Here is a 17,883-nt window from a genome sequence, read left to right on the forward strand (position 1 = left end):
CCTCAAACAGTTCGATGTAACCTAAAAAATCTAAGCACGCAGCTTAATTTTTTGCCCATCAGAACTGGCGGGTGGCACGCCTCAAACAGTTCGATGTAACCTAAAAGAACTAAACACGCAGCTTAATTTTTTGCCCATCAGAACTGGCGGGCGGCACGCCTCAAACAGTTCGATGTAACCTAGAAGAACTAAACACGTAGCTTAATTTTTTGTCCATCAGAACTGGCGGGCGGCACGCCTCAAACAGTTCGATGTAACCTAAAAGAACTAAACACGCAGCTTAATTTTTTGTCCATCAGAACTGGCGGGTGGCACGCCTCAAACAGTTCGATGTAACCTAAAAGAACTAAACACGCAGCTTAATTTTTTGTCCATCAGAACTGGCGGGCGGCACGCCTCAAACAGTTCGATGTAACCTAAAAGAACTAAACACGCAGCTTAATTTTTTGTCCATCAGAACTGGCGGGTGGCACGCCTCAAACAGTTCGATGTAACCTAGAAGAACTAAACACGCAGCTTAATTTTTTGTCCATCAGAACTGGCGGGCGGCACGCCTCAAACAGTTCGATGTAACCTAAAAGAACTAAACACGCAGCTTAATTTTTTGTCCATCAGAACTGGCGGGTGGCACGCCTCAAACAGTTCGATGTAACCTAGAAGAACTAAACACGCAGCTTAATTTTTTGTCCATCAGAACTGGCGGGCGGCACGCCTCAAACAGTTCGATGTAACCTAGAAGAACTAAACACGCAGCTTAATTTTTTGTCCATCAGAACTGGCGGGCGGCACGCCTCAAACAGTTCGATGTAACCTCGAAGAACTAGCTAGAACTAATCACGCAGCTTAATTTTTGTCCATCAGAATTGGCGGGCGACACGCCTCAAACAGTTCGATGTAACCTTAAAAAAAACTAATCACGCAGTTTAACATTTTGTCCATCAGAACTGGCGGGTGATACGCCTCAAACAGTTCGATGTAACATAAGGACTACTAAGGCCTCATCTGGTTCGATGTTTCCACTAGTGTTTCCTATCTTTTTTATCAGTGTAGAGAATCTGACCACCAAGTACGAGCCGCCAAGCAAAAAATAAATAATTAAACAGAATTAAACAGGGTAATGTTTTTAACAGCTTTATTGGGAAACTGTTCGTAAGATTTTTAATAGCAGGGCTGGTTGAAAACGCACCCGTTATTTCCCGAAAGCCTTTTGCGATGTATTGCTTTTCATTCGCCTTGTAAATTGCTGGAAGCGATTGATATTGTACAAGTCATTGCGCTTTTATCGCGCGGCTGGGTTTCTTAAGCGTGCAAGGCGTTGACGTGTGATTGACATTACGCGTTCATTAACCAAAGCGTTCAAGCAATTCTTGCTGTGAGATCTGTCAGCGACTTCTATTGTTTTATCTTTAGTCCGGATCAAAGTTCGGTCATTTCAAATGACCGAACTTCTCGTATCTAAGGCTTGCGTCTTGTCATGGTACCTGGGCATCTTTCATATCAAAATAATCATCGCACACAGTTCCCCATTCTCCTCGTAGAAAAATCTCCAGCCGACCTTCACGGTAATTTTTCCCGTCACTAAGACGAATTCCATCATTGTAATAAGGCGCTGTGATGTTCAAATCATCCACATTCACAGATATGTTCGTTGGTGTTTTGCTGAAGACGATTCTTCCTAGCGAGTTTCCTTTCGCTTGCAGGGAACCTTTAACTTGTAAACCAACTCCAACATCAAAGTGCAATTGCACACCTGGCTGTATAGTTAGAGTGGCGTTCTCAGCAACAACGAGGTCTTGAGATACGACATAGGCTGAATCGTTCACTGTTAGAGTCGTATTGACTGTGATATCTCCTCCAAGACTTGTGCTTTCGACGTGTTGAATGACAAGTAGCAACGGCATCAAAAGATATATTGTTGTATGTAACACTGGTGAATAATTTTCCATCTCTAAGAAAATAAGAAAACCCTGGAAAGGGAAATAAAGAATTTTCTTTCGTCATTATTCATGAACCTCATGAGGATCTGTTGGCAGCGTTTAATCCTGCAAATTTAAGGTCACTCCTCTGTTACTACAGGTGCATTCGTCTATGACAAACTTTGGGCCAATATTACTTTTGTCATGTGACGTCATATGAGTTAGGAATTACGCCAAGGATCCTTTAAAACGTCAAGAGACGAACAAACAAATATCAAAATTATTGACTCAAGCTTATGCAGCAACATGCAAAAAATGTTCAAAATTGTTAAAAGATTTTGAAAAAACAAAACAAAAAATGACATAAAAACACACAACCTAATAATTTGTCAAAATATGGTTGCCCCTCCCCTACCTCTTATCGTCGCAAGTATTAATTTTTGTGTCTTAAATGCCACACGTTTTCGTTACAAACAAACAATATTCAGTTTATTTCTCTTCCCCTTTTTAGACTGAATGTTTTAGTCCCAAGAGGCAACACAGCGGCATATAAATTTTATTTGTACTCTTACAAAATTACTGGCACTTTTTGCGTATTTCTGTGTATAAAGAGAAAAAGACAATAACTGTCGTAAGCTAGTACCAGGGTAACAAGTCTTATACGTACGGCAATCGCGGTAGAGGCCGGGAGTCAGGCGGAACTACGATTAAATTTCTGAGCGATTAAAATTATCTTTTAATCAGAAATTTGTCATGGTACGGCACTGATGTCATAAGTTATACAAGGCTTACAAAGAAAATGTAACAAAAAGCACATCCCAAAATGTTTCTATACTACTTACCGAGTATCACCGAGTATAGGGTTTACCAGCGTTGACCAGCACGATCCTCCGTGTTCTAGCTGTATAAATCAACAACTAAACTGTCACTTAATTGCAGCGGTATTCATATACAAGCAGGTTATTTTTAGTGATGTCATCAAAGCAAGAACACACAGACAATGGTTGTTGATATTGAGTTTGTTAAAATTCGTTGTGGTTGCATGGGTCGCATGATATTGGGTTTATTGAAATTCGTTTTGCTGCATGGATGCACGCTTCCGTCTCAAAGCGGTTTTCATTTGTTGACTTCCTTTTATCAAGTGCTAGCACATTTCATGGGTCGCATGAAATACGTATCAGAACCTCTTGTAAATGTTTCAGGATTACGAAACTAAACACTTTGTTCTCAGTTTCAATATTGGTTAAAACATGAAAGTTAACATGTCAATCGAGACTGCTTGTAAGTGGGATATTGGTTGACTTCTTCCTTATAAAGTAAATTTGAATAAGTGATTTTTTTGTAGCAGTTTATAAATTTTAAACATTCATACATATTCTTAAGACAATTTAGTACGATTCTTTGACTGATCTGGTCAAGTATCAGAAATGACTGCAGCTCGGCAAAGTCCTTGGTACGAATTTCGTCTTTTCCTTTCCTTCCTGTTTACAATTAAACACTATTACGGCTAAGATCACATCAAAGACAAGTGACCTATAACTTTTGAACGTCTTGTTCAGGATAGCGCTGGGCAACGTTTGATGGTCGGCAACGCAGAGTTACCGAAGGATTTGGGGCGAAGTTTGAAATGACAGAATGTTTACTAGTCTTAGACAAAGAACATCTCCAAACCTTAGGAAATTAACACTCTTTTTAATTAAGGTATTTGAAATTAACGCGACTTTATTAACGCGAATTGGAGGGAAACTTACTTCTGAAAATTAACGCGAAAGGGGAGGTAAATTTTTTAATTGAATGAAATTAACGCGGTTAACACAAGGAAGCGCAGTTTGTGGCGACAACAAGAACAAATTATATCTCAACATTGAATTTTTTGGCCGCAATCATAAGAAGATGGTGTGTCAGATGTCGAACTGTCCTTCTGAAAGCAGGCATGAACTGGAAATATCGTAAAGATCGAAATACAACTATGCCTGGACAGGATCCAGATTAATGGAAATTAAGGTCGCTGAATTAACGCTTCACTTAATTAATGTCGCGGAAATTAACGCTGACAAAAATTAACGCGACTAAAATAAATTTCCTATAATAAGGTACTTAACAACTCATCACAGCACGGATCGCATTTAAAAAGTAATAGTACGTTTTGATTTGAGGAGGGGGATAGAGAAGAGTGGGGCGTCGAAGCATTTCAGTAGCCAGCTGTAGCTTAAAATATCTCTATGTTCATTCGTGGGCTGAAAATCAAGAGGAAAGCTCACATGCTTTTTTGTGCTTCCAAGAATTCCCGCGTAAGAGCTCAAAGATAGGCAATGCAAAGTACAATACACGGCTTACATACCTTAAAATTATTAATTTTATTTGTGAATCCTAGTGCTGTGTTTAGCATATTGTCATGGCATATACTATTTTAGCAGATAATTCTAATAGACAAATTTGATTGCTTGTAACTACAACTACTTTTAAATCCATTTTACTACTGGAAACAGCCCTATTGAGGCTTGTTGAGAAGTAGTAAATGTTTCAATCAAAACAAGCTACATGAGAACGAGAAAATTTTGAAAATAAAAAATGTCCCATAGGAATTGTAATTCTACTTGTTTCAGTGCAGTTGCAATGCTACGTAAACTGTAATTCTATTGTGCATTATTTGTATTTGAATAATAAAACTACATCAAAATAATGGTTTTTCTGCTCAAAAATTGCTTTGGTACATATCTTTACGAATAAAGGATGTAATGGCCTTTTACAAATAACTTTAACTTAAGGCTTTATCATGCACCGGGTTACGGAACAGAAAATTATTCCAAGCGAAATAAAGAACTTTCTTTTCTTATTTTCACTGTGGAAGTTTTGAAAAACTTGAGACAGTGGTGGAAACACGAGCGCGCGAGTCTTCTAGATCTTCCAAAACATTCACTTGCGTTATAACTTTACTGATGAAAACATACATCAAGGAAATTATATTCCTTCAATTCAAACCTTGTTGGACATTACGTTAATTCTACATTTCTTACTAAGTTGGGTTTCCTATGAATACATTATCGTGCATGTGAGCTCCCGTGGCAGTCGTTTTTCATTCCAAGAGCGCGCGAAGGTCTGGGGCGAGAGATGGAACCCGAAAGATTTCTTTTTACTTCCTTTCGCGCCCCAAACTGTCACGCAACTCGCGCCCCAAACTGTCACGTAACTGTCGCCCCAAACTGTCACGTGTCTCGCGTGCTATCGGAAAGGAAAGGACTACTTTGCAGACAAAACCCTGTCCACATTAATGAGGATAAATTTGAAAACGGAGAAATTTGAAAACGTCGTACAAAATGTTTTCGGTCCACATTATTCCGGATAAATTTGAAAACGATACGCTTCATCGCACGCAGCGTTGCAACTCATGCACAGAGCTATTGTAAAGCTAATTAAACCGTTTTTTTAATATTTGACGTCAGCGTTTTCGAAAAGCTCCGTTTTCGCCGTCCACACTAGTGCGTTTTCAAATTTCTCCACTTTGGAAAGCGTTTTTGAAAAGCTCCGTTTTCGTTCACCGAAAACTGCTGTTTCAGTGTGGACCGGTGGCCTATCCGGAAAAAAAAAGATGCGTTTTCAAATTTACCCGGGTAAGTGTGGACAGGGCCTGAGTCATTGACAAAATGCTTAATTTATTGTGCTAGTCCCTAGCCACCCACTAAGCGAAAATTGGTGTAACTACTATTGTATTGATTTGATTTATAAATTTTATTCTTGGTATAAAAGGTCCTAAACCCTAGCTAAGGTAATTTTGAAAAATATTGAGTGCAAGCCCGGTCAAATGAAAACCATAATATATCATAAGCAATGGTTGTTTTCCCTGATATTTCTTTTTAAATCGCATATACCAAATTGCCGCTGATAATGAATACTGAATACTAAATTTCCTGAGCCGAGTGAGTTCGTTTAATCGGGGTTGCACAAAAGAAGTTGGTCTGTGACATTAGAGACCGCCCAAGGAGGGAGGTGCTGGTCCTTTTGGTGGCATGGGAGCGAGGCCACGCTTTTTGAAGTACTCCTGTACTTGTTTGGGTATCTCTGCTAACACGTGTTTAGCGAGGATTGCTGGAGGTTGCTGTTGAAAAGGAAAGGAAAAGGTGTGAGCCTTAAGGTTGTGTTACACGGGAAAAACGATTTTTCGCGCAACAATGTTGGCAACACGTTGCGAGTTTGACTTGGGCTCAAAAACTCGCAACGTGTTGCCGAGTCAAAAGTTGCGCAAAATAATACAACACGACACCAAACTTACCGTTTTAAATTCTCTAAACGGCACAAACTGCACAATATCTCTATCAGCGTAATGATGACCAGATCGCAACCTGAAGAAAGAAAACAGTCTGTCACCATCGGTTAAATTAAGTCGCAAGTCAAACTTTCAAACCTCAATTACATCTCGCCCTTAAATATCAAAGGTCTCAAAATTGGCAGTCTTAGTAATTTCACCACAATCCTTTACAATTCCATGGCCATTTTATTAAGATTGACAATGCTACGTAATAGAGCGGTTTTCACTTGACTGTGGAAAGTAATTCGCATTTGCTTTGGTTTTAAATTACGTGGCTTTAATAGTGATTGGTCTTAAAATTTCGTACCACTTTATCACTCAATCAGGAGTCATACCATAATCAATCGTGACTCGCTTAAGCACTTTTTCCCGCGCATTGTGCCGGCTGCATGCATTTGCTTCGAGTTTTGATCGGCTGTCTGACTCGGCTGTCTGTGCCCTTTGTAGTTGGTCAGAGCGATTACTTTTGTTGCTCTAAAGGCTATGAAGGCTTTGCATTATCATACCTTCCTTCATCAGCGTCAAGTTCGTTCATATCTTTGAAGTCAGCTTGACCAACTCCAACAATTATCACCGACATTGGCAGACGAGACGCTTTGATAATGGCAGCTTTTGTGTCTTCCATGTCTGACAACACGCCGTCAGTTAACAAGAGCAGAACGTAATATTGCTGTTAAGATATCAACAAAAATAAAATAATTTGATTTTAGTATATCAGTCTAGAAAAAAAAGCAGCATGTTCATTTGCTGTAGCTGGCTTTCGAAGTCAAGGGTTGTTGCGTGCAGCCGACCTTCGTGAACAGAAATACTCTGTTAAGAAATATACTTCAGAAGAAACATTTTAGAAGATTCTTACAGTTATAGCGAGACATGTGTGCTACTGAATCATTGCTTCTTGCCGCCCAGGGCCTAGTTGTTCAAGGGTGGGTAACGCTATCCACCGGATAAATCGGTAGCCATTGGATAACTGCCATACAAGACCTACCTTCGCTATCCACCGGATAGTGATATATCCGGTGGAAAGCGTTATCCATCCTTTGAACAACTGCGGCCAGGTGTATAAATGGGTACCGGCGAATAAATGCTGAGGGTAACCTTGTGATGGACTAGCATCTCATCGAGGGGGAGTAGAAATACTGCTAGTCGCTAAATGCTACTAAAACTGTCCAATGCAGACTTAACCCGATCATTGTTCAATCGCTTGATGTTCACGCTCTAATTCAAAACAGTCTTCATTAAGAAAACTATCCAGTATTTCTTTATTGCAGAGTTAAATCATGAATTAACATATTCTCATCACATGTTGCTTGGCAATGTATTGCTGCTCTTAGGAGAGTTTACATTATGATCATTAACACTCCACTGTACATACCGACGCCGTGTTTTCCTTGGCCGCCTGCTCCGCGAACCTGATCACGTGATTAATGATCGGTGAAACGTTTGTCGGACCATAAAGTTGAACTTGGCGAATACAATTCTGATAGGCGGCGACAATTTCAGGGATACCTGTCCAAAAAGAGAAGCATTTTCTGGTTAGTTTTTTGCTTGTAGACATGTATCAGAATCGACTATTTACAGCCCTCTATTTTTTCCCCGATCATCAAACGAAGGAAAGGAATCGCGAAAGAACTGGACGCCAGCCCGAAACAGGAGGCTCTCCCTTCGCTTGCACTTTTTCTTGTGTTCTTTTGCATTGAAATAAAGAGAGGCTATGATCAGTTTAATCGGTGAAGAGAAGCCTTGACACCATACGGTTCAAATATTAGGTAAACGTCAAATAATCATCCCACCCCTTTTCTCAAAAGTCTCAGCATTTGTAAGAGTTTTGAAAAGTATTTTCAGGCAAATTGTGCAGTGAAATATTTTCATTGGTTGGTAATGGTAAGGGCCCTGGAGTCTACTACAACACTCTAAGTTTAAAAACGTCGTCAATCGTGAGGAACAAAAATCCAAATTTTCCTACCGTGACAGTATGGATTAGTAGGATTGAAGTTCAAAGGAAACTCGTGGGAAACCTAAGAAAACAAACACAAAATTCTAAGTAACTCCTCTTTAACTGAAGAATTGGTTAAAAACAGCGTGTGGCAAGCAGAAGCTACGATCTGAAAGCTGCGCTTGTGTCACGCTAGAAGTTGGAATAATGGTCAATAGGTTTATCATTACTTACCTGGTTTCCTGGAGGTATTCTTGCTCCAAATCCTAATGCTGGAAAATATTTGTCACTACAAGATAAAATCAAAGATTGGTTCTTTTAAGAAGCGCTTTTTGTCTCTCAATATGCGATTCTCGCGAAAAACCCCGAAAAACCCGCCTCGTGCAAACGAGACGCAAGGGGATCGTAACCTACTTTTGAACGGTCGGTTAGGGTACAGTGTGATCGACCGGGTGAGAGTAGTTCTGAAAAGAACTGTTGTTGGTCATTGACGTTTCGACAACCTGTGGGGAGGTCATCTTCAAAATCAAGCGAAAAGTTGTTGTCAGTCGATGGTGTTATAATTCTGGTCCGTTGTCCGTCTGTCAACAGTAATTGGTTAGTTCAAACTGTCTATTGTAAGTAAAAGTAACTGAGTCGTTCTGATTGAGGTCCGTTAAATGAATACATAAATTTAATAAATAAATAAACAAATAAATAAAAAAATGTTTAACTAGGGCTGCACATAACAGTCTTGCAACTGACAAACCTGTGGTCCTCGAATTCCCGATCAAATTGGAATTAAGAAGTGTTGTGTTTTTTTTTGTGGAGGGGAGAAAATCCGTTTGTCGGTTTCCTTTATGTCGTGAATAAGTCGTTTGTAAGGTGTCGATAGTTGTTCACATCTGTTGAGAGACGTTCCCAGAAGTGTTGCAGCTCTTGTAAGCTTGTAATTCTAGTGGTCCTCTACTGTAGCAACTGCTCAACTGTTTTTGGGGCCAGGGGTATTGTTCCTGTTTTCTTTTATTTTGTTTTCTCGAAGGGAGCGAGCCATTCATGTGAGACTTTGCGAGAGCTGCTACATCTTTGTTCTAAGTTTGCGTACCAGTCCGTCGTTAAAAAATAAATAGCAGTCAAGCTTACGTGTCATAGTCCTGACAAACTTCTCCTACAGCCACCAGAGCCTTGACATACTCATTGGGTTCATACGGATTCACATAATGCAGTGACTGTGGGTGACTTGGATCGCCATTGGATGCTGTAAAGTCTATTCCAACCTGTATCAAACCAAAATAAAGACGTCATGAGTGCTTACCATTGGCCAAAAAATCTGGAAATTTGGGTTGAAAGTCAGATAGCTTATGTACAGCTGTCCCGCTCCGCATTTTTTTTCAGTGGAGCGGGACGGCTGTACACGGCTAAAAGTCAGATGGAATAGTAATTTTCAGGACAATCTGTTCAGTTATTGTGGACTACCTCCTGAGGTACTCCTCTTTTTCCGTTCGGAACGGAAATTTGCTTTCCATTTGCCTGGTTTCCCAGTTCCAGTCTCCCATCAATGGAAAGCACTTATAGAGAGCCGAATTAAAAAATGTTAGGATCCATCTCCTTCAGTTGGTGTGATGATTTTGGAAACACCCCATACCATTATTCAATGATCATCCTGACCGGTTCCTTCCCACAAGAGGTAAGAACCCCATAACCACACCTGCAAACGTTTGGGTGAGGCTACCAGTGGGTTCTGGCGAAAAGGAACTCTCCAATGGCTGATTCCCGCTATGGCCTGTTCCGGCAGGGAATCATGGTAGTTGTATTCATCATTGCAAAGTCTCGCACATGGTTTGATGAATACAATTACCACGATTCCCTGCAGGCACGCGCCATGGAGGAAATCAGGCATTCTTTCTGTTGCTGTTTTAAATTGCTGTTACGAGAAGAGGGTAAAAAACACTGTTTAATTAACTCTCCCAACTCAAAACCCTAAACGTTTGTAGTCTGTAATGCTGCACTCTTTTATAAATTATACACTTACTGTGAAGTTTATTTGACATCCTCCCATTACGTAATCCAAAAATGTGTGAACTTTGGTAATCTAAGGAAGAGTGAAACAATCTTGTAGTTTTGGAATTCAAAAGCAATGTAAATATTACTGTTCACTTTTTGATATGTTTGGTTTTTCAAAGTACACCGGCTGGTACAAGACAAATTCACCAGTAATGAGTATAGTACAGTACAGTCGGTGAAACAAGTGTGTGTCAGTTTTTGCAAATCTTGTTCAAGTAAGTTGAACAGTTTCTGAATTGATTCATCCAAACGAAAGCTAGCATTCATGAGCACTCGTGAGAACTCTGAAAACAATTGCACAAGCATTGAACACACCATGTTGCTTAGAAACTTCTGGAATGAACACCCCATAGATGTGCGGCCATACATGTATACTCGCCTGCATGCCCATTCAAAGAGAACCTTTTAAAACATGGAGAATGGCTAGTAGTTTAAACCAACATGTACATGTACATACATTGCACTGAACAACGTACAGCACTCCTGAGTTCACATATCCTTTCTTCTTTTGTTTCTTCTTGGGATTCACCAGATCAAGTCCTTTCTGAAATAAAATCATTCCACAAGGTAATAAGAATTTAAGATCATCTTTGAGTGTTGCTGATACACTGCAAGAACATCAACACAGTTCAACTATTTTCCCAAGAATTGAGGTGCTTTGAATTCTTATTTTTAACAACAACCCGATTACTTTAACTCTAAAAAACATGAGTCGGTGGGTTTCAGCCCTGGCCAGGGCACTGCCTTGTGTTTTGGGCCATTTTACCCTCAACATCTTGAACACTGGATAACACAAACTTTTTATGATTTCCCTTGAACGTTGGAGTTATGGAGAACTTTCAGTGGAATATAGTTATGATGATGGCAGACAGTTATAGATCTTTTCCTTTTCTCCTTGAAATGCACCTTCTCTAAAATGTAGTTTAGAATGACTTTGATCTTCAACTGATATAGCAAAAAACAAACTACTATGGGTACCTTTGTTCTTAATTAAGACGGATTCCGCTGAAGGTTCGAGCAATGAGTGCGAAAATTAAGTACCAAAAATCTACTCATAGCACGGCAACATTTTGTATACTATTTAAAAGATCTTATCGAAATTCATTTGTCTTAGTGACCCCGTAATTAAATTCTAAAGCATGCTCGAGAAAATTAAAGTAAAACCTCGTAAAAATGTTTAAAACGCGCGCCATTTTGTTTTGAACTGGCGCGAAACGTCCGTTTTAACTGAAATATTGACAACTTCAAATCCATTTTTCTCTCGCGGGGTCAGCTTGAGTGCTAAATTTTTGGCAGGTTTTTGTTAGCTGTACTTAAACTGTTACCATGCTAAGAGGCCTTTTTGGTAACTTTATTTTTGCCTGTATTGCTCGAATGTTGGGCGGAAACCATCTTAATCACACACAGTCACCTTACCCCAGTTTGTTTAAACTCTAACAACTGTCGAAAAGTAACACTGGTTGAACCAATAAAGTCATGACTTCCATCATCATCAGAATCAAAGCAATCGATCTGTTGCAATTAAACACAAAAACAACCAGAAAAAGGCATCAGTATATACAGTACATACCGCAGACTCTTTAGCGTCAATCAGTTGTCGAAGGGTTATATCCACACAACCAATCAAATCGTTATTGTCATCTTGGTCCCAGTCATAACAACCAATCTGGCGACGTTGTAAAATTAAACGATAGTTACCATTAGTGCGGTGCATTTATTTATCTATTTATTTTTTATTTATTTATTTTATTTTATTTGTTTACTCTTTATTAATTTTGTTACAAGCGTTCATTACATTGGTGTCTTAGATTAATGTTTCGTTTGTTACAATATTACATTTTGCTGCATAACATAGAAGGGAATACATAACTTTATGTGGAGACGTCACCTGGTCAAAACTAACACAAAACGTTACACATTAAAAGTTAACTGTAATTCATGTAGTATTACATGCAAATGATACTGAAATCAAACTAAATCAGGCCTCAAAAACTTCCCATCTGGTTGTCTGGTGCAAGAAGACTTTTTTTTGGTCTGTTATAGCTGGCAACAGCCCAGGAAGGCTGTCTGCCACTACTAACAACCCTCCAAGTTAAGACCTTTTGAATTGCCACGACGACAGAAATTTTGGAAGTGACGTCTAAATTGGAACCAAAGTCACCAGCCTGGCGACTAACACTGAGAAAAAGGATTGAAAGCATGAGCTAATAACATTTTGCACTGTACCAAACTTGAGCGTTTAGTGGCCAAATGGACAATAAGGAAAAAAAAACTTGGAGGGTTGCACTACATTTTAAAGGCAAGGCAATTAACTTAATAGGCAAACCCTGAACAAGCAAACTTTTAGTGTTACCTGTCAAAAAGCAAGTTGGAATTCAAAGGATTTTTTAAGCCCTAAATGTATTAAATGTAATAATAAAAATAAAAATAATATTGGATACAACACATGTGCCATACCTTTATTGGTGCATCGTAGTCTCCACTGCAGAGGGTAGCAAGTGGAATGTCAAACGACTTCCATGATGGATTGAGGTTATTTTTAACAACCTGTTTGCGTGCAGGTAATAAACAGAAGAATAAACGAGTGATAAACAAGCTTTTTTAACCCACCTCTTCAGTCAGAATTAAAATTTGGTTTCATTCACGCTTTTTGGCATGAAGATTTACAGATATTAGTAATAATTTGGCTACCAAAATTTTCTAATGGCGACTTCACATCAAATGGCCACCAAGGAAAAGAGTTACGTAACATACTATAGTTAATAAAAGTTGACATAGTTGTCACCTACTACATGGATTGCATGAAGTTATCATAATTACAAGAAAATTCTAAAATCTCATTTCAAGGGATCATTTTCTTATAGAGATCATAATAAACAAGCTTTACTTTGCCATTCCTCCAGTTCTGTCATAATTGAAAATTATTCACTGAAGTGGAGGTGAATAGTTGTGGATATTTACCACCAGTCATTCACCGACACTGAGGTGAATAATTGAAAATAGTACCGTATATACCACACAAGTAAGTACCACACATGTAGTAGTTTGATTTAAAATCAATCCATGACTACAGACTGAAAAGGACTTTGCTTAGTTTTATTACATTACTAAAAAATATAATTGTCGGAAATAAGTTTGTGCATCCCAAAACGTTTTGTACACACACTTCAATCTATACACAGCCCAGCTTACCTCAGTTCGATGTACAAGCAAGGAGCCACCATCACTTTTCACCTTTGACAGTTGCAGGAAACCATCTGATTTTCCCATAAAGTCCTATGACAGCAGTACAAAGACTTAATTAAGTTTTTAATCACTTTAGATAGGGGTGTCGAATGGTAAATGCGAGACTTAGCGAGATGGCAAGACTGATATCTTTTCTGCGAGCCCAAGACCTTTTTAGCCTTGTAAATGAAATTGAGACTCCGAGAAGGCATCAAAGAAAAATTTGAGACCATGAGACCCCTGAAATTTGGCTAAAATTTCTACAACAAATTGGCAGGACCTTCAGAAGAGTTTTGCCTACAGTACATGGTGTATGTTGAATGGTAAAGAGAATGTAGCAGCTTAATCATCCTTCTTACAGAGTAATTCTAATAATTAAATCTTTCCGCAGGCATGTGCAAACTCTGAAATAAAATTGACAGTCTTCCAATTATCACTTTTTGCACTTAGAAAAGGTGTAAGATTTCACACAATTTTTAATCAGTAGTTTTTTTTTTTCAATTTATCAGAGTGAGTTTATAATTATCTATTTTTTCAGGGACTCTTCATTTTTACAACAAATAATACAACATACTGCATATATTAAAATTATGATTGTATACAGCAACAGGTCAGTGTTATTCTACTAAAAAAAGCTACAGTATAATTATGTTAACTGGTGTATCAAAATAATACTGTACTTTTTTATCCAAATTTGATGCTCTGAATGTCAACTGAACTATTTCATTTGATCCTTTTATTTCTTCTGCATATACCTACAAGGAAACAGCGTTAAAACTAATGTTAAAAACACACAGTTTATACTGGTAACTGTATTGATTTCTAACCTTTTGCAGGTAATCATCAACATAAACTTTAAGTGTCAAAAACTTCTAGCGTGTCTAATAACATAAGGCATGCAGGCCTTAGCTACTTATTGGGGACACTGTTACTTTATTAAGTGAGCCATGCCAATGTGTCTGCCATGACAATGTACATATATACTGTATGACAAACTACACTGTTCAAATTGTATTTGTCATTTTGCTCACTATCTCAATTTGTGTTGGCTTCTTTAGAACATCCAGGAACCGTACTCTCTTGAACTACTAGGCACAATTGGGCCATGTGATTGGTCATATAACAACAATTGACACTAATTTGCATAGCAATACGCAATCATGCCAAGCTGCATGTTCGTGCATATCTTACAAGTATTGGCTTTTGCTTTTAAAGAGCAGTCTTTAAATATATTATTTGTACAGTTTCAGACTGTCAATTTAAGAATTACTTGGTTTTGTATGTACAGCTGTACTCACTGTTATGGTTCCAACTTGTCTTCCTTGTATTTGCAATGTCTTTGCATATGACTTCTTTGATACTATCTGGAATTAATGGGGAAACAAATTGGAGCTTTAATAATAAAATGCATTCCTTCAATGAATAGCTGTAGAGTTATTTTAAAATAAGTTAAAATGATGAGATTTTTTTTTAAAAGTGTTAGGGAACCATGTTCAGTAAGTAGAGGGGATAGGGAGGGGAAGGAGGTCAGGGGGGAGAGGGGGTAGACCTAAACAATTATCCCACATTGTATATCCTTATCCCCAACCCAGTTCTTGCTCTTTGCTTAGTGGTTCCTGGTTCTTTGTATTTTTTTTTCCCTTGAAAATACTAGAACCCCTATTAAGCGGTCACCCTCGGGGAAATGGCAACTGGCAACTTAATAGAGGTTGGCCGTTTAATAGGGGTTTGCAGGAAATAAGCATAAGGCCATTTAAAAAGGTTACGTTATTTCAATACAAAATAGTGTGAAAAGGAATAACTGAACCAAATGAAGATGACCATAAACCTGTGTTCGAATGATTTTATCAGCCATCACTGTCCAACCTTGTTGAAAATAAATCCAAACACCGTATATTACATTCTAACTAGCTGCTTAATCGGGGTAAAAAAAAAAAATAGAAAAATGTTCATCGCGACCAAGAGGGGTGGCTGCTTGGAAGGGGTCTTATAAATATACAGTATTATACTGAAAATAGTTTCAGGAGTTTTACTGGGTGGGCGCTTAAAAGGGAGTTTGACTGTATTATGCAATGTCGCACAATGTTTCCTATTCCTCCCAGCTTCAGTTACCATCAAGGTAATCCAAGTCCCTCTCCTACATCTCTATTCCTGTCAGAGCCTTCTTTTGACTCCGCCTCCCCTGCACTTCCTCCTTTACAACCAGGTTCCTTCTCCCCTGCCCCCTGCCACCATCCCCCTACAGGTACATGTAAATTGCAGTATATTACGTACAACTTTAAGGCTGATTTACACGGTACAATTTTGTCGCATGCGACAAGCTTACGACACGCCTACGACAGTCGTAAACGAGTTGTAGGTTTGATTTAAATGACACAATTTGTGTCGTAGGCCTGTCGCAAGCATGTCACAAGCATATCACATGTGACAAAATCGTATCATGTAAATCAGCCTTTAGTTATCAACATTACCCCATACCTGTCCCAGATTACACTCCATGTCACCCAGAAAATCGTCATCTCCCAGGGAACTTGTCTCATTGTCGACATCATAAACTGTAAACTTCAGTTTTTGCACCATCTCAAAATAATAATCCACGACAATTCCTTTGGCAAAATCTGGGTTGAGGTTATTGTTGATTTTTTCTGTCCTAGCATGCTGTGATGGGAAGAGAACAAGATTTGTGTGCAGTGTTAGGTGCATGTTTGTCGATAAAATGATCTGCACTATGTAGTTGGTTAGTCATAAAAACATTTACAAACACACAAATATTATATTATTAAGCCCACAGGGTTGACAAGGGCTGACTTTAAATTCTTGCTCTGGTGACTGCTTACATTAAGGGGTGTCCACCATTGAACTGTATGTAAATACGGATCTAGGGAAGGAAAAATAACTTGTTTGAGGAATTTTAACCCCCCCCCCCCAAAAAAAAAATAATAAATAAATAAATAAAATAAAATAAAAGAAATAAAAAAATTAAAAAAATTAAAAAAATCAAATGCTAGGGGCGGTTTTCAATTTCAATTAATTTTGATAACATATCAAGTTCAGTTTTAGTAACAAGGTACAAGCCCATCTTTAGCTAGTTGCAACTGGACTGTTATTATTTTATTACGATTTCCAGGTGTTCTCTCTAAAACTAAGCTAATCGATCCTATTTGTAGTCACCACGTCACAAGGTATCGTGCAAAGCTGAGTTCAGCTGTGTTTTAATTAATAATCTCGTTACGTTATATCTTCCTGTCATCACAAAACGTACCTCAAACCAATTTCCGTGTGAATCTTGAATATACAGTGCACATAAAGGATCAGATTTTGAAGTCGTGTCCTTATCGAGCAGCCCTCTACAAGAGACATGAAGCTCTACACGAGTTACACAGTCGGCCATTTCCAGACTGTTTTGTCACTCGCTGTGGTGCGATCGACCGCGAATCAACAGGAATCAAACAAGTTGATTGTTTGTCAATAGACTTGTCAAAAGGCGTTCACGTAAGACAACTGGAAGATGATTATTTTGCAGGGTGACAATTTCCAGTAGCTGTGCAAAAAAGCAGTATAAATTGAAAACAAAATACAAACGAAAAATTGTTGCTCGATCTTGCTCGTACAAAACACCACTCCTCCGAATTGTTTCCGGGCTAGCGACTGGGTTCTAGTTCAGCGAAATGCCTTCTGGGACGCTTCACACGGTTTATCCGCAAAATAAACGCGACCAGACCTTACCCTCCCCCCCCCCCATCCCCCCCGCCCCCTCCACCCGCCATGGTGGGGACTTGCATTTGAAAGGGACGGGGATGCTCTTCGTCTCGCTTAGAGTGTTCTTAGATTTTGGGTGGGTACCTTTTAGGGGTCAAGAAAAGCTTGTGCCACAACTAGATTGGTCTCTTTTAAGGTTTCTTTGTAAAATTTTCTACGCGGGACTTCACCGCGCTCTTTTCCATGCGGATGCCAGACATCCAGATCAAGATGAACCTAACTGATATGGGTCAAAGCCGCAATAGATTTATTCAAATTTCTTTAGTTTTTAACTACGGGGGAACACAGGATGGTCTGCTTGTGGCTTCGGGAATATTCATGTTCCTGGTTTTATCGACGGCCATTTTGTTCTGCTTTCTAAAACAGTCAAACTGACACAGAGCTGAGAACATTATTAGTCGGGTTGTTCAAAGCACGATTAAGCTAATCCAGGGTTAGCGCGAATTTTGATTTCAGTTTTTTAAACTTTTCAGTGAGGTTTTCTGTTTTTATTTTCTGTTTTGACGTCGACTCATCTCAAACTCCACAAAAAAAATAAGCAATAAAAACACTTCTCTTTAGAGAAATGGAACCCTCGATCAACTTTTAATTCTGGGTTAATTTTAATCGGCTTTTCGAATAGCCCGGCTTGTCCCAGAAATCCCCGATTGCGCCTCTGGGGTCCCCCGAAAAGGCATTTTGATAAACTAGAACCCAGTCCC

At 38.9% G+C, this 17,883-nt stretch overlaps 2 protein-coding genes across 3 annotated transcripts in view; both read right to left on the reverse strand.

Annotated features, from left to right (window-relative positions):
• The window catches only part of LOC144667356 (uncharacterized), a 44,537-nt gene extending 42,591 nt beyond the window's left edge, over positions 1-1,946 (reverse strand). The window contains 1 exon segment of the mRNA XM_078528741.1: positions 1,482-1,946. Within this exon segment, the coding sequence (XP_078384867.1) occupies positions 1,482-1,946 (465 nt within the window).
• Positions 1,947-5,372: 3,426 nt separating this feature from the next.
• Positions 5,373-17,058, reverse strand: LOC144628892 (copine-3-like). Of its 2 annotated transcripts, none has more exons than XM_078487005.1 (16): positions 16,686-17,058; positions 15,902-16,081; positions 14,722-14,787; positions 14,104-14,178; positions 13,391-13,474; positions 12,656-12,745; positions 11,769-11,864; positions 10,656-10,742; positions 10,167-10,226; positions 9,278-9,411; positions 8,390-8,444; positions 8,186-8,237; positions 7,595-7,728; positions 6,729-6,892; positions 6,187-6,256; positions 5,373-6,012 (listed from the first exon to the last, which is right to left on the reverse strand). In XM_078487005.1, the coding sequence occupies exons 1-16, from the start codon at positions 16,812-16,814 to the stop codon at positions 5,881-5,883; spliced, it is 1,608 nt and encodes a 535-aa protein (XP_078343131.1). In that variant the 5' UTR covers positions 16,815-17,058; the 3' UTR covers positions 5,373-5,880. The 2 variants fall into 2 exon arrangements, with proteins under 2 accessions (XP_078343131.1, XP_078343130.1); XM_078487004.1 differs by lacking the exon at positions 11,769-11,864 and adding an exon at positions 11,615-11,710 and having other exon boundaries at positions 5,455-6,012.
• Between the last annotated feature and the right edge of the window lie 825 nt (positions 17,059-17,883).

Source organism: Oculina patagonica, chromosome 10 (assembly GCF_052425735.1).
Source record: "Oculina patagonica isolate OP01 chromosome 10, crgOcupat, whole genome shotgun sequence".
In the NCBI taxonomy this organism is placed as follows: Eukaryota; Metazoa; Cnidaria; class Anthozoa; order Scleractinia; family Oculinidae; genus Oculina; species Oculina patagonica.

Bases quoted from the DNA above. Each gene is read 5' to 3' on its own strand.
- LOC144628892 (XM_078487005.1), bottom strand. From the start codon at position 16,814: ATGGCCGACTGTGTAACTCGTGTAGAGCTTCATGTCTCTTGTAGAGGG. The intron at 14,788-15,901 runs GTATGGGGTAAT...CATTAATTCCAG, and splicing joins TGGAGTGTAATCTGGGACAG to ATAGTATCAAAGAAGTCATA. The intron at 6,013-6,186 runs GTAAGTTTGGTG...CCTTTTCAACAG, and splicing joins CGTTTAGAGAATTTAAAACG to CAACCTCCAGCAATCCTCGC.